Genomic DNA, 24,991 nt, shown 5'->3' with positions numbered 1-24,991 from the left:
AAACTCACTGTTCGCAGATACCCTTTGAGATTTTGTCACTGTAATTATTGCTTTTGCAGAACGTTTTCTCTGATGCGCTCCTTTTTATCCAAATAAGAAGATTCTTCAGGAGCTAAGATTTATCTATCTATTCATGATATTTATCTACAGTGCTTTGAAAAAGTATTCATATTCAACCCCCTTCCCTTACGGTAGTTTTTCTCATGAGGTTGTGGCAGGTGCATTCTATGGGGAATTCTATAACCCCTAAATTGTTCCGAGTATTATCACTTCATAGGTCCATTTCATGTATAATCTACTTGTCCATCAGCATCATGGTTTTATTACCCTTGGTGGCTGCTAACATTCCTTTCATGTACATTAGATGGCATATAATCCAATATAGTATACGCAAAGCTCATTAAATATTGACCTGATTATAATAAAATATGGATGACTCTAAATAAATAATAATAGACTTACCAAAGTAACAACCATATTTCTACATACCGAAAAGCTTATGTTTTATTGATCCTGATACAATTCTTCCTATTTTGTCTAGGCATTTCTTCTGAAATATGGCTACCTTGAAGATGAAAAGGACTATAGTAGGGAACAGATTGCAGCAGCAGTGAGGTAAGTGCAGTCTACATGAGGGTGGGCATATAAAACAGCATTAATGTATACAATACATTGATAGAATCCATATTTGCCATTATAAAATCTAGAAATGTTTTTTAGAGTTTTAAAGGGGTTTTCAATTATTACATTTTTATTTTATGGGCTTGGTTAGGTTAAAATTAACAGAAAATTCCTCACCACTGGTGTTGGTCTTTGTTGACATGGCTATAGCGGTGACTTCATGACTGCAATACACTTGGAAGTTGCAGTCAATCACTGGGATCAGTGGTCATGTTGATGTATATGGTAAGAGACCATTGAGCCAACTGATTGGCTGCAGCTGTCACGTGCAATGGATTTATGACATCAACACTGTAGTTTTTCACCAGGGCATAGCGAAAGAGGGGCTGAGTAAAAGTAGCAAGTTTTGTTATTTTTCACTTCCCCAAACCCATAGTATATAAAAATTGGTATACCAGAATACCCTTGTAATCTTATGAAATACTGCTCATACTGTTCAGAGCATTGATTTAGGCTGCTATTTTATCTATTGTTGCTCTTTAAAGGTCTGGTCTCTTTCTTGTTGCAGTATACAGGTTAGGTTACTACCATACTGTAAACATACAGTCCATTTTTCCTGGTTATCACATTGGTTGAAACACTGAATTGTGAATGCCCGTTCCTGCTAGTGATGTCTCTGCTCTTCCTGCTGATCAAGTTCTCTCCTTATAATGCACTCTGACAGTGCACTCTCTTGCCGACACTCTTGTTACTTTTCACTAGAGCCTTTGAGGGAACGCACTGGCATTGTGCCTTGAAAGTAACATTGCACAGTGACAAGATTGCTCTATTGAGCATACGTCAGAATTGACAACCAATGCATGTTAAGTAGAGCAGCACCTAGACCAGTCCCTGAAGCAGAAGTCACTCATGACGCTTAGTTTCAGGGTGGACAGGTCACCACAGCCTATGCCCCTGATGAAGTTTTGTTTGAGCATGCATTGGGGATTCTCAAACAAAATGTCATCAAACAAAAAGTAGGAAAAAAAATAAAGCCGATAGAGTAGATAGGGAACAGTAGGGAGTTATTAATTAAATATGTTAGAAAGGAGATTAGATTATTAATTAAATAGTGATTTTGGATTTTAATAAACGTTAGTTTTGGACCAACCCATTTATAAAGTATGGCTAGACTGACAGACTGTTCATTGAACTACTTACAGCATTATAATGATGAGGATGAGAGGATTTGTTTAAAACTAATTCAGAACCACTCTACATTAAGTCTTTCATTATATTTGCTGCACATGAATGTTGTTCACTGCAAGATTTAATGTAAAGAAAATGTAGAATATACTCCCACTCCCTTTCTGCACAGAGCTTCTATCTGTTTTGGTTTCCTCATTCCTTCCATATCTGTATTTCTCAGTGTTTTCTCAGCTACACTATACATTATTATATGTCAACTTTCTCAGTAATGCAATTTTTCATCTACTTTTGATTCCTGGCAATCACTCCTACTCTTTTCTCACATTCCAATAGGTTCATGGAAAACGTACTGTGGCATTTATTTAGGTCCTTAGGGTTTGTGCTCATGACGTCTTTTTCTGCCGGATTCCGTCAAAGCACTATAAAAACACTAAAAATAATCCATATACAGTTGAAAGCAGAAGTTTACATAAACTATCTAAAAAGACACATATGCATGTTTCTCTCACTATCTCACATGAGATTAGAATAAACCTTTCACGTTTTAGGTCAATTAGGAACAAAAATTATTTATATTTGCCAAATGCCAGAATAATGAGAGAGAGAATGTTTTAAGGCATTTTTATTACTTTCTGCAAAGTCAAAAGTTTACATCCATTTCATTAGTATTTGGTACCATTGCCCTTAAACTGTATGACTTGGGTCAAACGTTTTGGATCTCCTTCCACAAGCTTCTCACAATAGTTGGTAGGAATTTGCGCCCATTCCTCCTGACAGAACTGGTGTAACTGAGCCATGTTTGTAGGTCGCCTTGCTCACACCGGCCTTTTCAGCTTTACCCACAAATTTTCAATAGGATTGAGATCAGACTCCAAAACATTGACTTTGTTCCTTAACCCCTTAAGGATGAAGCCAGTTTTGTATTTAAATGGAACCAATCATCAGGATTTTCGTACATAACCTAAGGCCAGTGCTATACTGGCACTATCAGGCTGATTCTATACATATCTGTAGTGGTCAGCTCGGATGTTTAGGTTTTCAAATCCAAGAAAGTGAAGTTTATAAATTCAGCAGCAGCTTCTTGAGTGACAGTTGCATCTGAGCAGATAATCTCTGGGTGGGTATTCATATGGATTCCTGCCCCCCTGCCGCCTGTTCCTCTCTCTATGGTAAGTATTATACCAACGATTCACTTTTTTGAAGGCCCTGTGGTGAGGTCATACCCATGTGACCAGCAGGGGTGGGGCCTCAACCAACAAAGCTGGATACCGGATAACATGAGTATGACCTCACACAGGTTCTTCAAAAAAGTGAATAGTTTGTATAATAAATTACCATAGAGAACAGAGAGAGGAAGGAACAACAGGCAGGGGGGCGGGACTCCATATGAATACCCACCCAGAGATTATCTGCTCAGATGCAACTGTCACTAAAGAAGCTGCTGAATTTATACACTTCACTTTCTTGGATTTGAAAACCTATACATCCGAGCTGCCCACTAATGGTATGTAAATAAGCAGCCTGATAGTGCCAGTATAGCACTGGCTTTAGGTAATATACAAAAATCCTGATGATGTGTTCCCTTTTATGCCCAGGCCATTTTTTGCAATTTTGACCAGTGTCCCTTTATGAGGTTATAACTCTGGAATGCTTAAACGGATCCCAGTGATTCAGAAATAGTTTTTTCGTGACATATTGGGCTATATGAAAGTTATAAATTTAGAATGATATTCTGTGCTTTTATTTGTGAAAAAATCAGAAATTTGATGAAAATTTTGAAAATATTGCAGTTTTCAAACTTTTAATTTTTATGCCCTTAAACCGGAGAGTTATGTCACACAAAATAGTTAATAAACAACATTTCCCACATGTCTACTTTACATCAGCGCAATTTGTGAAACATCATTTTTGGGGGTTAGGAAGTTAGGAGGGTTCAAAGTTCATCAGCTATTTCCCATGTTTTCAACAAAATTCACAAAAACATTTTTTAGGGACCACATCACATTTGAAGTGACTTTGAGAGGCCTAGGTGACAGAAAATACACAAAGTGACACCATTCTAAGAACTGCATCCCTCAAAAAAACACATTCAAGAAGTTTATTAACCCTTCATTTGCCTCACCAGAACAAAAGCAATGTGGAATGAAAAAAAAAATACATATATATTTTACCTAAAAATGTTGCTCTTGCGCCAATTTATACACTTCTTGAAGAAATCACACAACAAAATGGACCCCAAAACGTGTTCCCCACTTTCTTTTGAGCGCGCCGCCAATACCCCACATGTGGTCAAAAACCTCCGTTTGGCGCAGAACAGAACGAGCAATATTTGAATTTTGGAAAGCATTTTTGGCTGAAAATGATTGCGGGCACCATGTTGAATTTGTAGGACCCCTAAGTTACCTAAACAACAAAAACGTCCAACAAGTGACCCCATTTTAGAAACTAGACCCCTCAAGGAATTTATCTACATGATTAGTGAGAACTTTGAACCCCCTGGGGCTTCACCAAATTTTATAACGTTGAGCTGTGAAAGTAAAAAAAATACATTTTTACCACAAAATTGTTACTTCAACCAAGTAGCTTTTTTTTTTTTACAAGGGTATCAGGAAAAAATGCACCAAAAATGTATTGTGCAATTTCTCCTGAGTATGCCAGAACCTTATATGTGCTTGAAATCAAATGTTTGAGTGCACGGCAGGGCTCGGATGGGAAGGAGCACCATTTGACTGCAAAATTGGCTGGAATCATTACTGGGCGCCATGTCGCGTTTGGAGAGCTCCTGAGGTACCTAAACAGTGGAGCTCCCCCATAAGTGACCCTATTCTGGAAACTCTACCCCTCAAAGCTTTTATCCAGTGGTATAGTGAGCAATTTAACCCATAGGTACTTTACAGATTTTGATAACCTTAGATCGTCATATTGAAAATTTTCATTTTTTTTCCACAAAAATCTTGCTTTAGCACCAAATGTATCACTTTATTAAGAGGAAACACCAAAAAGTGGACCCCACAGTTTGTTATCCAATTTCTTGTGAGCGCAGGGATACCCCATATGTGTACAAAAACCTCTGTTTGGACAAACAGGAGGGCTTGGAATGGACGGAGCACCATTTGAATTTTGGTAAAGCTGAAATAGATTGTGGGCACCATGTTGCATTTTCAGGGCCCCTAGGGTACCTATACAGCAGGAACCCCCCACAAATGACCCCAATTTGGAAACTAAACCCCTCAAGGGTTTTATTCAGGGGTATAGTGAGGATTTTGAACCCCCAGGGGCATCACAAAAATGTTGCTCTAGCAGCAAATTTTTCACTTTTAGGCTATGTGCCCACGATCAGGCGACACTGAGACTGTGGTGATGTGAGTGATGTCCACGGCCACGGTCCAGGTTCAGGCTGCTGCTGACTTTAGCTGTATTCTCTCCGCAGAGAACTGTCGTCTCTGCAGCATAAATTGACATGTTGCAGCACCAAATGTCAGTTTATGCTGTGAAGAAAATAAGCACTGTGAGCAGGAGATTTCTAAAAATCCTCCCACTGCACTTCTACTGCACAACGCAGCGTTATGGACGCAGGGAAAACTCAGTGTCCATAACGATTGAAACCCGGAAATGTGCCATTCCATGGAAGAGGCTGAAGTTCAGCCTGGTATTAAACCACAGTGGTAAAAGGAAATAGTTCCACAGTGGAACGCAGGTCGACTTAAGGCCGCTTTACACGCTGCGATATCGTTACCGATATCGCTAGCGTGCGTACCCGCCCCCGTCGGTTGTGCATCACGGGCAAATTGCTGCCCGTGGCGCACAACATCGCTAGTCCCTGTCACACTACTTACCTGCCTAGCGACGTCACTGTGACCGGCGAACCGCCTCCTTTCTAAGGGGCGGTTCGTTCGGCATTCTAGCGGCGTCACTAAGTGGCCGCCCAATAGAAACAGAGGGGCGGAGATAAGCGGGACGAAACATCCCGCCCAACTCCTTCCTTCCTCATTGCGTGCGGCCGCAGGTACGGTGAGGTTCCTCGTTCCTGCGGTGTCACACATAGCGATGTGTGCTGCCGCAGGAACGACGAACAACATCATACCCGCAGCAGCAAAGATATTTGGGAACTGGACAGCGTGTCAACGATCAATGATAAGGTGAGTATTTTTGATTGTTAGCAGTCGCTTGTACGTGTCACACGCAACGATGTCGCTAACGAGAACGGATGTGCGTCACGAATTTCGTGTCCCAAACGACATTGCGTTAGCGATGTTGTTGCGTGTAAAGCGGCCTTTAGTCATATAATATATTAGATTTGCAAAGGGACAGTCCCATATACCTCCCCACATAGAATATAGTTCCAATAAATACAATGATACAAACTATCCAATATATATGACAAAACTGAAAAGTGCACATATTTTTAATATGAAAAGAAGGGGAGGGGGTGCCAACACTTTGGGACCAACTTAGTGAGAACACAATAAATATGAAATTTAAATGAATCATAATAATGAAGATGAAATATAATTGTAAAATAAAAAATGAATATATGCAAAAATAAATTAGAAACAAATCATAATTGTAAAATAATAAAAAAAATAGAAATATTAAAGTGAGATGAAGGAATGTGAAGTGTTATATGAGGATGAACTACTAAATAGGTGAAAAATTAGTATGTGTGTGAAAATTATGGATGAATTAGTGTCAAGTGTGATCTGATATGATATTCATTATATTACATGTATGTAGTATCATGAATAATAGAAAAATAATTACAAAAAATGATAAAAATTAAAATTAGAAATTTAAATTGTTAAACTGGGGCGACGAAGTGTAAAGTGTTAATATTTGAGAATGAACTACTAAAAGGTGAAAAAGTGAGAATGGATGTGTAGGTGTGAATGAGTGAAAGTGTCAGATGTAATGTTATAAGAAGATGGATGTAAATAAATAAAGGATGTGGAAAAAAAACCACATGTAAATAATGTTGTGGATATTCTCACTTTTTCACCTTTTAGTAGTTCATTCTCCCCAATTTTTTTTTTTTTACAAACTTTTGGGGGGGTTTTCATAACAAAAATAATAAAAAAGAAATTGGACATATTTGGTATCACCATAATTGGTCTTTTACACCATAAAAATGTACACCATAAAAAACAATTCCTAAAAAAAACTTGGCAGAATTGTTTTTTCTCTCACAATTTCTCCCCATTCAGAATTTTTTTTCCAGTTTTACAGTACGCTATGTAGTAAAATGAATATTGCTATTCAAAAGTACATCTCATCCTGAAAAAAACAAGCCTATGTATGTCTATGTGGACAGAAGCATAAAAGTTTTGGCTCTAGGAAGGGGAGGAAAAAATGAAAATGCAAAATAGAAAATTGGCTGCGTCGTAAATGGGTTAAACAGAACCCATTGTGGACTGGTCCTAACGCTTAACTGTTACTTACCCTACAGTCTAGTAACTTCCTATACAAGTGCTATGCATTACATTACCACATATAACCTTAAATTATAATACATCACATTACATCTTACATTACACGACAACACAATGACGTTATTGGGTTCTTCAAGGGAAGGAGTGCAACAGCACCCAGTCTACTTCCTTAAGGACTAGTTTGGCCTTCATGGAAAACACAAGCTTGCTGATCGCAGGTGTTCAGAACCGTATGTGATGATAGAAAATCTGCCTGATATCCCGGTCTACAGAGTGAAGTCTGAGAAAGGCCTTAACGCTTCCACCCGCTATCATCATCAGCATTTTTTGCCTTTAGGATAGAAAATCCAGTTCCAGCAGACCCCAATCTCTGGAGCCTCTCCAACCATCTGATCTCCCTATTTGAGTATTTGGTATCCAAAATTGGCTATCCTGTGTTCACTCATGGAGGCACTGAGAGTTTTCTAGAAATTAATGTGGGCCAAGCTACAGATGGATAGGTGATCTGTAATCCAAGACCATACAGATCAGCCAGCTGAAGAAGATTCTTAAGAAGAGGTAGCCCAGCATCTAACCCATGCCATCCCCAGTCAGGGGAGAGTTTAAAGGGCACAGAATTGCCAAATGAATAAGTGACTATCACGTGACTTGAACTTGAAAGTCAAGCGCTAAGGAGTTTGAGTATGTAGTACACACACGTCCCAAATGGGACACTGTAGGCCCCCATGATGCTGTTTTTTGGACTCCCCATAGACTATTTTTTAATTTAGTTTTTGGCGTCTTTCAAACAAAAGATGCCAGAATCAGGTCAATTTTAACCGTTATGTGAATTTTGAGACCTTATGACGGGTGGGGACCCTCCGGCCCACGGGCCGCATGCGGCCCGCCATGACCTTTTCTTCTGCCCCCAAGCAGATTTCACATCAATGAGCTCTGTCGCTGGCAGGTGTCAGTGAACTTAGGACTTACTTTGTGGGCATGTTTAGCGCTCTGCGCTTCCATCCCACAGCAGCTTCACTGCTTCCAGCATTGTGTGCCTGCTCTCCGGCGCTGTGTGCCGCCCGCTCTCCGGCACTGTGTGCTCACTCTCCAATGTTGTGTGCCCGCTCTCAGCCCTTTCTCCGGTGCAGCGTGCCCCCTCCAGTATTGTGTGCAGCTCCCAGTGCTGTGTGCAGCCTCCCCAGTGATGTGTATCACCCCCAGTGTTGTGATCCCTTCAATGATGTGTACCACCCCCAGTGCTGTGTACCCCCTAGTGATGTCTGTGCTCTGCAAGTGCTGTCCGTGCCCCCCAGTCTCCTCCAGTGATGTCTGTGCACCCCTCAGTGATGTCTGTGCCCCCCTAGTGATGTCTTTGCCCCCCCTCAGTGATGTCTGTGCCCCCCTTAGAGATATCAGTGCCCCCCTTAGTGATATCCGTGCCTCCTTTAGTGATGTCTGTGCCCCCCTTAGTGACGTCTGTGCCCCCTAGTGATGTCTGTGTGCCCCCACAGTGATGCCTGTGGTTGCCCAGTACTGTCTGTGCCCCTCTAGTGATGGCTGTGCCCCTCTAGTGATGCCTGTGCCCCCCTAGAGATGTATGTGTCCCCCTAGTGATGTCTGTGCCCACCAGTGATGTCTGTGCCCCCCTAGTGATGTCTGTGCTCCCCTAGTGATGCCTGTGGCTGCCCAGTACTGTCTGTGCCCCCCTAGTGATGTGTGTGCCCCCTAGTGATGTCTGTATCACCCTAGTGATGTCTGTGTCCCCCTAGTGATGTCTGTGTCCCCCTAGTTATGTCTGTGCCCCCCAGTGATGCCTGTGGTGGCCCATTACTGTTTGTGCCCCCCTAGTGGTGTGTGTGCCACCTAGTGATGTCTGTGTCCCCCTAGTGATGTCTGAGTCCCCCTAGTGATGTATGTGTTCCCCTAGTGATGTATGTGTTCCCCTAGTGATGTCTGTGCCCACCTAGTGATGTCTCTGTGCACCTAGTAATGTCTGTGCCCCCCTAGTGCTCTCTGCGCCACCCTAGTGATGTCTGTGCACCCCAGTGCCATCTGTGCCCCACAGCAATGCTTATGCCTCCCAGTGACCTAGTAATGTCTGTTCCCCAGCCCCTCTTGTCATTTATATGTCCCAGCCCCTCCTTTCATGTATATGCCCCCAGCCCCTCCTGCCATATATATGCCCCCAGCCCCTCCTGTGATTTATATGCCCCAGCCCCTCCTATCATGTATATGCTCCCAGCTCCTCCTGTCATGTATATGCCCCAGCGTCTCCTGTTATGTGTATGCCACCATTTTCTCCTGTGATGTGTATGCCCCAACCCCTCCTGTGATATATACATCACATTGGAGATGCTAGTGGCATATACATCACAGGAGGAAATGGCGCTTATACATCACATTGGAGATGCTAGGGGCATATACATCACATGCTGGAGCATATATATCACATTGGAGATGCTGGGGCCATACATATCACAGGAGAGGCTATGGGCATATGTATCATAGGAGAGGCTGTGGGCATATTTATCACAGGAGGGGATGTTCGCATATTTATCACAGGAAGGGCTGTGGGCATATATATCACAGGAAGTGCTGGGGAATATACATTACAGGAAGGCCTGGTGGCATATACATCACAGGAGTGGCTGGGGGCATATACATCACAGATGTGGCTGGGAGCATATACCTCACAGGAGGGGCTGGGCGCATATTCATCAAAGGAGGGGCTGGAAGCATATACATCACAGGAGGGGCTGGGATCATATACATGTCCCCAGCCCCTCATGTGATGTATGTGCCCCCAGTGTCTCCTGTGATGTAAGTGTCTCCTGATATGTATATACAGCAGTACTACCATCTCCTATGTGATGTATATACAGCTGTCCCAGCGTCTGTTATGTGATGATATGGTTTACCAATCTCATTATCACAAAGAGTTGACTGCACTTTAGACCAAGACAAACCTAGAAAAACAGCTGTGAGAAGCACCATAAGTATCACCGAACATCACAGCCGCACCAAAGAGAAGCAGCTTCAACCACAACAATAAGGGTGAGTTAATTAATTGTTTGACCAAATATAGCTGCTTCATTTTCACATTGATAATTTTGTGCGGCCCCTGCAGTATTACTCTTGCTGTAATATACAGGGTTCACTAGTGGTAAATTTGCACAGGATGGATATGATGCAGACTTTCTGTGCAGTACTGCACATGGAAGATACATGCAGCAGAATACAGTAGTCAATAAGGGAAAAGGCACAGTGGTTAGTGTAAAATTGAAACAAATCTGTATACTTGCCAATATTCTGCTCCACCTATAATAATATTTCCCTGGTGCCCCACAAGTTTGTTTACCAGTTTCCAGCAATTACTTGTTTTGTTGACAAGTGGCAACTGTGGTCTGTGATTGGTTGCAGTGGTCACATTTTGTGGCAAGTCGTCAATGAAGCTGAAGAATATGTTCTGCACTTCTATAATAATGTAATGATGAGGTTTGCCTTTCTTTTATGCTTGTCCTATGCCCATTCTGCAGCCTTACTTTGTTTTTATTACTAAATTGGATAGTTTCCAAAATTATCCTGATTAGTATTAAAAAGTATGTATCAGATGCAGACAGCTGTGTCCAGAGGATGTCTGGCACACCACTAAGCCAAGAAGTGATTTTTTTCTGAATAAACCACATACTTCATATATCACATATTTTTTACTGGTCACTTACATTTTTTACTTGTGACTTCCTGCAACAACAATGGATCTGTTTAGCGTTCTGTACATTGGATACGTTCTGCTGGTAGGCTGGTGTGCATTTTATGAGCAGAATACTTTGATTTGTGTACATTGAACACAACAGCTGCCTTAAATCTGATACAATAAAGGGCATTCATGTAGCAGCTGTATACATGCGAGGGGGCTCAGCTATAGGTAGATATTAAAATTGTCAGAATGCAGATGTAGGGTAGTGTATGTATATGAAATAAAACGCGACACGTAATATATCATTTCTCAGTCCTGCAATATTCTATGATTATTACATGGCTTTATTCCCATAATAACGTCCACTATGTAGTCATGTTTATGGTCACTCAAACTACTATAGGTGTTACAAGAAGGGCCCAATTCATCATTTCTTTTACTTTTTTTGTCTGGTTTCCTTAAAAATGGTGCATGAATCTTGCGTAAAAGCAAAAATGCTGTTTATTTTTGTCTTTTATTTTTTTTGCGCCATTTTAGAGCAAAAAGTCACGTATTGCACAAATTAACTACTTTCCAATAGTGATAGGCGAATGTTAAAATATTCGGGTTCAGATTATTAGTCTCAAATATTTCATACTCTTCATGTATTCATCTCGAATAATGAATCTAATGCCTGTCAATGGAAAACTCAAATAATTTTCCTGCAGAACCTCCCAGGATGTCTGACGGGCTGCTAAAATGCTGAAATGGATGGAAAAGTACTGAAATATAATGGGAACAGCATGGGAAAGATGCCTGGATGTATCTCTGACAATAATGTTCCCAGAAGCGACCTGTATTTCACCACTTTGACGTGCGATCCCCTATTTATTTGTAATAACCAGCGGAGGTAGACAGCTGGGGGCTGCGGCCCCCAGCTGTGTGCTTTATCTTGGCTGGGTACCAAAACTAGAGGCTCCCCCATAACATTTCTTTTTAATTATTTAAATAAATAATTAAAAAAATTACATGTACCCCTGTGCATTTTTGATAGCAGCACAGATAAAGCAGACAGCGTGGGACTGGTATTATCATGCTGGAAAGGTTCATGGCATGGTTATTGGGCCTACCCCAGCCTAAAAATAGCAGCCTGCAGCCACCCGAAAAGTGTCGCATCCACAAGATGTACCAATTTTGACGCTTTACTGGCTCATTCCGATTGCCCCTGTGTGGTGGCAATCAGGGTAAAATATGGGGTTGATGTCAGCTGTGATTTTTCATCATGCCATCTAGCCCTGGGTTGGTAATGGAGAGGTGTCTATATATTACTTGTAAGTAAAAAGAAAAAAAACACACAAAAATACTTTATTTTACATAATAAAAAAACAGACACCCTCTTTCACCAATGTACCCCCAAAACAACCCAGCAGGTCCAACGTAATTAACTCTTCACTGCTTACATCCACAACATTGGATATGTTACATCCAATGTCAGGTCCCGGTCTTCGATGTAGGTTCAGAATCTTAAGGGTACTTTACACTCTGCGACATCGCTAACGATTTAGCGTCGGGGTCACGGTGTTTGTGACGCACATCTGGCGTCGTTAGCGACATCGCAGCATGTGACACGTACGAGCGACCTTCAACGATCGCAAAAGTGGTAAAAAACGTTGGTTTTGGAGAGGTTGTTCACACACCAAATATCGTTGTATGTGCAGTAACGAGGTTGTTCCTCGTTCCTGCGGCAGCACACATCGCTATGTGTGACACTGCAAGAACGAGGAACATCTCCTTACCTGCCGCCGCCGGCAATGACGAAGGAAGAAGGTGGGTGGGCTCATCTCCGCCCCTCCGCTTCTATTGGGCGGCCACTTAGTGACGTCGCTATGACGCCGAACGAACCGCCCCCTTAGAAAGGAGGCAATTCACCGGTCACAGCGACGTCGCTAGGCAGGTATGTGTGACTGTTCCTAGCAATGTTGTGCGCCATGGGCAGCGATGTGCCCGTGATGCACCACCGACAGGGCGGGTACGCTTGCTAGCGATCTCGCTAGCGAGATTGCAGCGTGTAAAGTACCCTTTAGCCAACATTTTTTCTGGCAGATGATGGCTGGTATATACCCATTATCTGCCTTTACCTCTTTATTGACATATGAGATACCATTACATCATGTTAGCTCCTGGTTTGTGATGCGGGCTAAGGAACTGAGCCTGCATCATTGCCAGCAGATGTAGGTTTTATTATGCAGCCATCATCTGCCTCTACCAGCTGCGATAGGGTGACAGCATTTACAGCGCACAGCCCAGAGGACATGCCGTTCTAACCGCCCATCGGTGCCTGGTAGATCTCTATGATGGCTGGGAGTCTGCTGACAACTCCCATGCCTGTCATGAAGGTACAGGTTCAAGTCCCCCCAAAGGGACTACAAAATACAGTAAAAAGTTCAAACAAAGTTTTTAAAACTACAGAAAAAAACAAACTAACAAAGGTTTTGCCTTTTCATCATCAAAATGAAAGAAATAAAAAAAATACATGTGTTTTTGGCTACTGCAAGAATGCAAAAGACATGTAAGAGGCAATCAAAAGATTGTATCTACCGTAAAATGGTATCAATCGAAATATTAGCTCTTGGTGCAAAAAACAAGCCCTCACATCGACTGAAAATGTAAATTGTTACAGGCCTTTGAAAATGGAACACAAGCAAAGAGGTTTTTTTTTAAATTTTAACCACTAGAAAAAACAAACAAAACCCCCCCAATGCTTGTTTGGTATCATTGTAGTCGTACAGACCTGGGAAGCATATAGCCCAGTAATTTTTATCATGTAATGAATGCTGTAAAAACAATAGCCCAACAAACAAAGGCAGAATTGCACTTATTTCAGATTGTTGTGGCACTTGGAATTTTTTTCTTGCTTTCCATTACATCAATTGAAAAGATTAATAGTGTAATTCAAAAGTACAACTTGCCCTGCAAAAAACAAGCCGTTATGCAGCCATGTTGATGGAAAATTAAAAAAAATATATGGTTGAAAGAAAGAAAAACCCTTTCCCTCCCAGACAAACAAACAAAAATACCTCTGCATGTTTCATATTGACCTGCAGAATCATAGTCCCAGGTCATTTTCACTGCATAAACACTGCCGTTAAAAAAGCCCCCAAAAAAATAAGTACAGTATATGCGTTTTCTTTACAATTTTGCCATATTTGGAGATTTTTCTAATTTTCCAGTACATAACAATGTGAAATTAATGTTGTCATTCAAAAGAACAAATTGTCACACAAAAACAAGCCCTAATATGACTAATAAAAACATAATAGAAACATAAAAAATATGATGTAAATCAAAAACAAGTAAAAACGTCAATAACTAGTCAAAGGTGCAAGTGCAATAAAAAATTGGGACTTAACTCTGGAACAAACATGTAAAAATCCCAAAGATTCGACAGCAATTGTCATATAAAAATCGAATTGTATAGGATGAATATAGGATATGTTTTCTATTATATTATGACAATTTTATTATATTAGTTTTTTTTAGTTTTATCAATGATAAAATCTGCTTTACAAATTCAGGACAGTGAGGCATGGTGAAAGTCATGACGGCATATCAGTTGTCTAAATATGATGCACGATTTATAGTGTAATGTAGTCCGAAACAGAAGGCGACAAAATTGGGAAGTGCAATAAAAGATGGAAAGTATGAAGGAAAAACTATTGAGGGGTGTAAGCACAAAGCACTGACATATGTGGGGAAAAAAGTCCTTACAGATATATAGACCATCATGGAATAGTTATAAATAACAGAAGTCCAGCTGAGTACCATAAAAGATAATCCCCATTATACCAATAAACTATTTAGTTTCCATAAGAATCTGAGATTGAAGACATAACTTTTCTTTCCTTTCCTGTTTTCTGAATGCGTCCTATCTGAGACATAACTAGCAGGTTTATCAGTATTATCCCCGTCCTATATTGTTTGTCCGTTGTGGATTAATTTATCTCCAGTTATTATTCGCCTCTTTGCGGTTCTTTTTAATAATCTGTTGAGTCCTCAACATTTATATATCAATGACAATAAGGAAAAGTCATTGTAATATGGAAATCACAGAATCCATAGACATGTTAATGATATGCAAATGATGAAAAAACTTTCAAAATATCTCGATTTATTTGGTATTGAGTACGTGTACTACACGCAGAAATACAAGTGATTGTACCCTTGGCATGCGATCAGTGAGGTTATTAATGGTTCTCTGAGAAATGATCTGCCACGCTGAATGCACTTGGCCATACAAATCACCAAGTTCCCTTTGCAACTGCAGTGCTGACCCATGACCTCCCGGATGTGCTCAATTAGGCCGGGGTCACACTAACGTATAGCATCTGATGCAAGAGCATTGGTTGCTATATACTAATGACACTTGGCCCAGACTCTGCTGCGAGCGTGAGCTGAGTGTTATGCAACTGTAATCTGATTCATATGTAGGGGGGTGCAGGGCTCGTCCCACCCCAGATATGCAGACTGGCTGTGACCTGTAGTTCTACGGTTTTTACTGTGTAATGTTATTGAATGGTCACAAGGTGGCCCTGGTGTTCTCGGCCGCTTCCCAGGTCATGTGAGTGAGGAAAGAGTTAGTGGGGGGTGGAGCACCCGGGACAAAAAGGGTAGGAAGACAGGATAAGCCAGGAGAGTCACCCAGAGAGGAGAGAGATACCACACCTGTGGGAGGTGTGAGGTGTAGCCCGTTTTAGAGTAAATTGCCAGACCCTAAGGGTCAGTCCTGAACATGTGGAACGTGGGATCCTGGAACTGGAGGATTGGGCCTAACCATGTCCCCTGCTATGGGTTTTGTCCAGCTGGTCATGAAGGCGACCATTCCCCTGCTGCTGTTACCCAATGACCCCCCCCTGGCAGCCGAAGGTCAGTTGCGCCCTCCGGAGTAGGGTAGGTCTGGTCCTGGCCAGTAACAGTTGCCCGAGGGTCTGCGGTCGGCGGGGCCTGTGGTCGGCAGGTCTGCGATCCGGCAGTCAGCGGGTCTGCGGGCGGCCCCAGGCAGAGCTTAGCCACCCCCCCTCGGGCTGGGATCAGCACCTCACCACCCCGACGATCGTCTTCAGCTTACAGCGCTTACCTGTCCCCGCTGGATGCCAGGTCCTCGCCACCTCCACGTTGTACGCAGCACTGTGATGAGGCGCAGAGTGATGACCTCATCACAGTGCTGTGTGATGACGCACCGCCTCCCTGCGCTACTCGCTTCCGGCCACATGGCTAATTTGCATGCAATGTCCTAGAAGGGCTTCGCATGCAATTTAGCCATGTGTGCAGTGGAAGAAACGACACGGCCGGGCCCCTCTGCTGCGCCTGTGACTGGGACCTGGTGAAGAGAAGGGGCCCATCCTGCCTGGGGCTTAACAAACCCAAGTAATTACCCCGGGCCTGACCGGGCCCCCTCTCTTCACTGGGCCGGTACACCAGGCACAGTAGTAATGCCCTGATGGCGGCCCTGCCCTGCTTCTAGGGGGGGGCAGCTGCCCCCCCCTGCCCCAGCATGGGTACGCCCATGGCGTGATCTGATATAGGCTGCCAATCACAGCATGCTGCAAGTTTTTCTCATTCTGAATATTGGTGAGAAAAAAATTGCAGATCTGCTCTGCTTTATTGAATAACATTGGTCTAATTGCAATTGATTTTTTTCTTTCATTGCACTTTTCTGATTTTATGTTTGTGTGGGGGAGCCAAGCCTTATAGACAAGTCCAAACACACTGCAGGCCATGGTAGCATGTTTAGGTCAAACAGTAAAATAACATTATGTGGCATGGCGTTGTTCTGTTCAAAAGTGACTCCTGGCACTATCACTGGTTCCACGACTGATCCAGCCTGTTATGAAAGTGAAATTGGACATCCCATACCGAGCAGAAAGCAAAAAGTTTCAAACCTTGTCTATTATGAAGTGTTTGCATGAAATTGAGCTATGAACCAGACATCCAGCTATAGATTTTCCATTGACCTCATGTCAACGCTCTCAAAGGGTATCATAGTACAGCACAAATGGCAATGCAGGCTGTAAAGGAATCCTGCTTTTGTCTTGGATGCAATGATAGCTAGAGATTGGTCTGAAGACTTTGTGGGCAATATTTTGAAGAGGCGTTCACATAGGAATGTCACACAGATCCTACTCCTGGGATTATGGTGTGGGAAGCCATAATATAGGGCAGCTGGATCAGTCTAGTCTCCATTTCAGGTACATTAACAGCAAGGTGTTACAGTGATTTGGTCGTGGAACCAATGGTACAGCCATGTCTCCAAAGTGTCCCAGGATTTAATTTTCTACACGAATCCAGGCTGCATGTTGCTCATGATACTGTGAACAGCCTACATGGCCTAAATTGCACCATGACCTGCAGTATCTCTAGAGTCTGTCATCAAGTACATGGGCAATGATTTTGGTTGGTAATTGCCGATGGAGCTGCCAATAGTGGATCTTGATAATTAGTGTGGCCATGTGCATTTAGCATGGCAAAACAGACAACCATTAACAACCTCATCAGCAGGCGTGTGAGTGCTTGTATTTTTGCGTATGTTGCGCATACTTGATACTGAGTAAATTGAGATGTTTTTAAAATGTTGTTTACATTTTATCATTTGCATATCGTTAACATGTCTATCGATTGTTTGATTTCTATAAATCCATGACTTGTCTTCAATTGCTGAGCATTGTACTTGGTTAGTGGAGAACATTAACTTTATATGGAAATGAATGAACATATGGGTGCCTGATTCTCCTTCACATTGTTTTTCAGAGAGTTCCAGTGGACTGCACATCTCCCGGCCAATGGAGACTTGAATGACGCCACAATACTTCAGATGCATCTGCCAAGATGTGGTGTGACGGATGTTAGTAAAAAGCAATGGCTCGAAGATGGTCCATTTAACACGAATCACCGCCGTAAACGCTATGCCATGAAAAGTAAGTTGGGGTTAAGCCTCAGATTTCTTATATAAATAAGCGAACAGACCATCTCAATACCAGTTTATTGTTATATACAGCACTTATTACACAGAAATTCTGGATTTTGTTTAGGGTTAACAAACACATTCAAAACTACAAATAGAAAGTACAAACACCATATAAAAAAAATAGCAGAAGCAGTATGTGCCCAACTGAATAATGAGCGCTATAAAAGACAATTTGGATTGAAGTAGCGGAATAAGATATCCACCCAGATGTCAAAATCCTGAGGTAAATTCTTATTAAATCACCATCTTGGACCAGATGACAAACTTTGAATTTGTATATCCAGTGACCTTTTGCCAGTTTCAACAATTCCCCTATTCGCCTTCTGTGCCCATGTAAAATGAGAAGCAGAAAATGTCTTTTAGATATGGTGACATCTTGACCTCCCTGGAGCAGTCTACATCACATTCCAGTGCGCCGAGTAATTAGTCTCCCATTCCAATAAGGATCTGCATAAGTTTTCTCCGCTATCAGATACATTTTTCACATTTGGATGTTATACTCTGCCATTAATGTGAGGTCAGTATTTTATGATATATATACTGCTCCAAAACCCTTTATTTTTTGGAGCAGTATACACACTGTATACCGTATATATATATAATTTATTTTTTTTATTTTAATTTGCTGTTTACAATTTGGATACAATAATGTTAATAACTCGTCGGCGGACATTTTACCCGTTGTGTTTTGGGCCTCCTAGGCCTAATCCTTACTGTCTTTCTTAGGCTATGTTTACACGCTGTTTTTGCAGCATTTTTTATGCTTTTTTTTTTTTTTTACAGCACAAACAAAAACTATGGGATTTCCCAAATCTTATGCACACGATTGCTTTTTTTTCAAAGCTGCTGCATTTTAGAAAACTGCAGATGTCAAGTCTTTCATCACTTTTTGCAGCATTTATTTCACCATAGAAATAAATGAGGAAGCACATTTTTTCTGCGTTTTTAGTTAGTAAAACTAACTTTATTAAATATTTACTTATACAATTTACTTAGACAATTGAGACATAATCTGCTCCAAAAAAAACTACAGCAAAACCTTCTTTTTGTAAGCAGCTTCTTTACTGGCAAGAGAGCAGCTTTTTTATATCAAATAATTGAAATAGCTACTGTATCAAGTAATACACAATGTCAACATAGAACCCTAACTTAAAATGTCAACTTTTATTAAATACATTAAAATGATCAATAACCACAATTCACTAGTATCATATTACTAGGTGCACAGTAGGGAGGAAGGAAGCAAAGTCCCTACAATACACACTCCCTGCTGTGCCCTACCTGACAGCGGAGGTCGGCACCCTAGATGCACAATATGGTGCCCCCACTCACCGACGACTGTCCCTACCCTTACCTTGTAAACCCCTGCAAAAATAAGAGCATAAAGTGCAGTGCTCGGCAATAAAATAATAGAAGTGCAATTAGCTGGGTTCACAAAAAACCTCTATCAATACTCTAAGAGGTCACATAAACCTAACAGTTCTCAATTAGAACACAAATGTTATTAGGGACAGCCCCAGTTAATTCTACTTATCTTCCATAGCCTCATGGCTCAACGCGTTTCCCCAAATGTATCGATCACATCTAGCAGCATGTCTGCTGCCTAATGGTCTAACTAGCCTCTGTGAGCAACTATCAGCCTCCTGATGAACCAGATTTGGGGAAACGTGTCAAGGCATTAAGGTCCAGTCACACTAAGCAACTTACCAGCGATCCCAACAATGATAGGGATCGCTGGTAAGTTGCTAGGAGGTTGCTGGTGAGATGTCACACTGCGACGCTCCATTGATCCCACCAGCAACCTGACCTGGCAGGGATCGCTGGAGCGTGGCTACACGAGTTGCTGGTGAGCTCACCAGCAACCAGTGACCAGCCCCCAGCGCCGCATGGAAGATGCTGTGCTTGGTAACTAAGGTAAATATCGGGTAACCAACCCGATATTTACCTTGGTTACCAGCGCACGGAGCTACACGTGCAGAGAGCAGCGCACACTGAGCGCTGGCTCCCTGCTCTCCTAGTTACAGCACACATCGGGTTAATTACCCGATGTGTGCTGCAGCTAAATGTGCACAGAGCAGGAGCCGGCACTGACAGTGAGAGCGGCGGAGGCTGGTAACAAAGGTAAATATCGGGTAACCAAGGACAGGGCTTCTTGGTTACCCGATGTTTACTGTGGTTACCAGCCTCCGCAGAAGCCGGCTCCTGCTGCCTGCACATTTAGTTGTTGCTGTCTCGCTGTCACACACAGCGATCTGTGCTTCACAGCGGGACAGCAACAACTAAAAAATGGCCCAGGACATTCAGCGACAACCAACGACCTCACAGCAGGGGCCAGGTTGTTGCTGGATGTCACACACAGCAACATCGCTAGCAACGTCACAAAAGTTGTTCGTTAGCAGCGATGTTGCTAGCGATGTTGCTTAGTGTGACGGGGCCTTTAGGCTATGGAAGATAAGTAGCATTATCTGGGACTGATAATATTTGTGTTTTAATTGAGAACTGTTCGGTTTTTGTGACCTCTTACGACCTCTTACACTATTCATAGAGGTTTTTTGTGAACCCGGCTAATTTTACTTCTATTACTTTATTGTTGAGCACTGCACTTTATTCTGCAGGGTTTTACAGAGTAAGGGTAGGGACAGTTGTCGGTGAGTGGGGGCGCCATATTGTGCGTCTAGGGTGCCGACCTCCGCTGACAGGTAGGCCACATGAGGGAGTGTGTATTGTAGGGACCTTGCTTCCGTCCTCCCTATTATGTACCTAGGATAACAATACTAGTGAAGAGAGCAGCTTTTCCCTGCAGGAAAAAAAAGCTGCAAAAAAGCAACATGTGAACATAGCTACATTTCCATGATGATTAGTTGAGTTCTTGATGTTGCAGATTTTCTGCACCTTCAGCTAGATTAGGTTACTGGCATTTTTTACATGTGTTTTTATCTTCTTATTATACTGTGGTTTTTAGGCCATTTTTAATATGTTATGATTTAAATAAAGCTGCTTTGTTTTTTTACTTTTTGGTATTTGGCTTTGACAAAACTTTATTGATAGTCTTGTGCGAATTTTGTGCATTTTAGTGCTTTCTGCTGCGGCAACACACTAAAAATGGTACTCCTGTGAAAACCAGCCTGTCACTGGCAATCATAGGAGACCATGATTTTTGCTATACATCAGATGATTGCAAGTTCAAGTCCCCTAATGGACTTGTAGTAAAAAGTGGAAAAATGTTTTTAAAAATATGAAGAAAAAAATTCAAATCAACCCCACATTTGGTTTTGCTGCATTCTTAAAAGTCCAATCTATCAAAATATAAAATAAATTAGTTCAATTGGTAAATGGCGTATTGACAAAAATATCAAACCACTTGAATTGCGTTTTTTGGTCAACGCAACATAAAAATAATGTACTAGATACCCCGTAATGATATCAATAGAAACAATGTCTTGGGGCGCTAAAACAAGGCCTCACACAACTCCATACCCCAAATTTTTTAAAATTTCAGATTTTTTTTAACCATTTAGCAAACCAAAAACTGTACATGTTTGGAATCTGCATTATTGTACTCACCTGGAGAATCAATTGAATCATAAAATGAAGGGTGTAAGTAAAATAAAAACAATTGCGGAATTGCGCTCTTTTCACTATTTTGCTGCATTTGGAATTTGTTTCCTGCTTTCCAGTACATCACATAATAGGATAAATGTTGGCATTGAAAAGTATAACTAATTACGCAAAAATCAAGCCCTTAGACTGCTATGTCAACGGAAAAATGAAAAAGTTATGACTCTTGGAATAAGGGGAGGAAAAGCGAAAGTGCAAAAATGGAAAATGACCCCATCGGGAGGGGATTAAATCAGTGTTTCTTTAAATGTGTGGATTTACTGGAAATCCTCAGCCAACATTTTAAAATAATAAGTAACACAAAAATGCCTATGGCGTTATTACATTATTCTAGAATATTTAAGTATCAAATATCCATCTGTCCTTATTTGTATGAAGAAATAGATTTGGTCTTGAATATTATCTATCCATTCATTGATCCCCAATTACTGAATTACCTCCAGCTAAAAGCACTTTTCTATATAAACTATTTACATTGCGTTATAGTTATAATATTTTCATACAAGTGTTAGTTCAAAGCAAGACTAGATTATTTTTCAATTTGATTTAGTGAGTAGAGAAGAGCAGATTATAAGATTGCATCAGTTTGTTTTATTTTAGGCCACGTGCACATGTTTAATGCTTTTACGTCAATATTTCTAATTCAAAACCAGGAGAGGAGCAATCAGAGCAAAAGTATAAGGCGGGCTTTGCACACTAGACATCGCAGGTGCGATGTCGGTGGGGTCAAATTGAAAATGACGTACTTCCGGCATCGCATGCGACGTCGTAGTGTGTAAAGGTTCGATGATTCGATTAACGAGCGCAAAAGCGTCGTAATCGTATCATCGGTGCAGCGTCGGCGTAATCCATAATTACGCCGACGCGACGGTCCAATGTTGTTTCTCGCTCCTGCGGCAGCACACGTCGCTGTGTGTGAAGTCGCAGGAGCGAGGAACATCTCCTACCGGCGTCACCGCGGCTTCCGTAGGATATGCGGAAGGAAGGAGGTGGGCGGGATGTTTACATCCTGCTCATCTCCGCCCCTCCGCTCCTATTGGCCGCCTGCCGTGTGACGTCACAGTGACGCCGCACGACCCGCCCCCTTAATAAGAAGGCGGGTCGCCGGCCAGAGCGACGGTCGCAGGGCAGGTGAGTGCATGTGAAGCCGGCGTAGCGATAATTTTCGCTACGCCAGCTTTCACAAGATATTGTACCTGCGACGGGGGCTGGGACTATCGCGTGCGACATCGCAGCATTGGCTTGCGATGTCGCAACGTGCAAAGCCCGCCTAAGGCTGGAATCACACTTGCGAGTGTAAAATTGGAGCGATTCTCATGCTAGAAAGTAGCATGAGTTCTGTCCGAGTGTTGAGCAGTGTGCAATGCAACAACAATGCGATTCTGTGATTTTTCTCATGATTGTAGTCCATGTGCAATCCGTGTTTGATCCGTATGTGATCCGTTTTTATTCTCAGCAGCTATGTCATCTGCCATTCAGCTCTGCTACATGCCCGCTGACAGCAGACACAAACAGAGTCGCGCGATCAGAATGAAGTCGGATGAACGTCACCCGACTTCATTGTCATCCCGCGGCTCTGTCTGTGTGTCGGGGCCTGATTTTCGGTCACCGGTGAAGGTCTCACCGGTGACCGCAAATCCCCTAAGTGACCGAAGTGAGCAGCGCGATCAGCGGTGCCGTCACTGAGGTTACCCGCGGCCACAGCTGAAGTCCTCCCGCTGAGATCTGTGGCCGCGGGTAACCTGAGTGATGTCATTGCTGATAGCGCGACTCACTTCAGTTTCTGCGGGGAGCTAACAGAGAGCGGTCGTGGTCTGTGACCACTCTCTGTCAGCTTCCGATGTAGCAGAGCTGAAAGCATCGTGGGACCTCTGTGGATTACGTTGGACCTGGAGGGGTATTTGGGGACTTGAATAAAGTGGTGAAAGAGGGTGTTTTTTTTGTCTTTCATTACAAATAAAGGATTTTTGGGTGTATGTCTTTATTTTCTTTAACTTACAGGGTAATCATGGAAGGTATCTCGGGGAGATGCCTGCCATGATTAACCTAGGACTTAATGGCAGCTTAAGGGCTGCTGCCATTAACTCCTTATTACCTCGATTGCCACCGCACCAGGGCAATTCGGGATGAGCCGGGTACAGTCCAGGGACTGTCGCAGCTGCTGGCTGATATTTTTAGGGTGGGGGGCTCCCCATAACGTGCCGCTCCCCATCCTGACAATACCAGCCTCCAGCCGTATGGCTTTACCCTGGCTGGTATGAAAATTGGGAGGAACCGCACACCGTTTTTTTAAAATTATTTATTTATTTAATTTACTGCATGATATAGACCCGCCCACCGTCAGTTGTGACTGGTTGCAGTGAGACAGCTGTCTCTCAACGTGGGGGCATGTCTGACTGCAACCAATCATAGGCGCCGGTGGCCGGGGAAAGCAGTGAATACTAGATGGAATATTGAGCGGCCGGCTTTTTCAAAAGAGGAAAAGCCGCCGGAGCTTTGTGACAGCCGTGCAGTGCCGCGCTGGTGATCGGGGATCGGTGAGTATGAGAGGGGGGGGAGGGATAGACCTACAAAGAGAGAGAGACCGACGACAGGGAGACCGACAGAGAGAGAGACACAGAGACAGAGAGAGATAGACCGACAGACAGAGATAGAGATTGACTGACATCGAAAGACCTCACTCATTTCCAGTGTTTTCTGCAACATGCGATAAATGTATTTAGAAAAAAGCATGTCACTAGGATGGTGTGTGTGCCGTCTGTGTGACATCCAGTTTTTTTCATGCACCCATAGAGTTTCATTGGGGAGACACGCGCGATAAACTCACCAAAACGCAGCATGCATCCAAATCGGACTGAGAAAAAAAATAGCAGATGGGAGCTGCATCATTGATTAACATTGGTCCGAGTGCAATGCGAGATTTTCTCGCATTGCACTCGTGCGAGTTAATTGCAAGTGTGACTCCAGCCTAATAGAAACACGACCACCACTTTTACATTTTTTATCCACTCCTGGTTTTGGCTTAAAAATATGGAGATAAGAAAATGAACAAATACTCATCGTGTGCATCATAGCAAGTTTACAGCATAAAGTCCATTCCTATAGTCATGGCTGAAAGTGTTAGGGGGGCTTTACACGTTGCGACATCGCTACCGATATATCGTCGGGGTCACGTCGTTAGTGACGCACATCCGGCGCCGGTAGCGACATCGCAACGTGTAAATCCTTGGTGCGACGATGAACGAGCACAGAAGCGTACAATATCGCTGATCTGTGTAACATCGTTCATTTCCATAATGTCGGTTCGACTGCAGGTACGATGTTGTTTGTCGTTCCTGCAGCTCCACACATCGCTATGTGTAAACCCGCAGGAGTGACAAACATCCCCTTACCTGCGTCCCGCCAGCAATGCGGAAGGGAGAAGGTGGGCGGGATGTTATATCCCGCTCATCTCCGCCC

The 24,991-nt window shown here is 42.6% G+C and overlaps 1 protein-coding gene across 1 annotated transcript in view; it reads left to right on the top strand.

Annotated features, from left to right (window-relative positions):
- The window catches only part of MMP28 (matrix metallopeptidase 28), a 129,711-nt gene that overhangs the window by 48,308 nt on the left and 56,412 nt on the right, over positions 1–24,991 (top strand). Inside the window, exons 2-3 of the mRNA XM_075334186.1 lie at positions 542–615; positions 17,698–17,864. Coding sequence (XP_075190301.1) covers positions 542–615; positions 17,698–17,864 — 241 coding nt within the window. The remainder of the gene's footprint in view (positions 1–541; positions 616–17,697; positions 17,865–24,991) is intronic.

This window comes from Anomaloglossus baeobatrachus, chromosome 2, assembly GCF_048569485.1.
Source record: "Anomaloglossus baeobatrachus isolate aAnoBae1 chromosome 2, aAnoBae1.hap1, whole genome shotgun sequence".
Taxonomy (NCBI): domain Eukaryota; kingdom Metazoa; phylum Chordata; class Amphibia; order Anura; family Aromobatidae; genus Anomaloglossus; species Anomaloglossus baeobatrachus.
The sequence above is the reverse complement of the archived record's forward strand: the minus strand, read 5'-3'. Positions and strand labels throughout refer to the sequence as shown.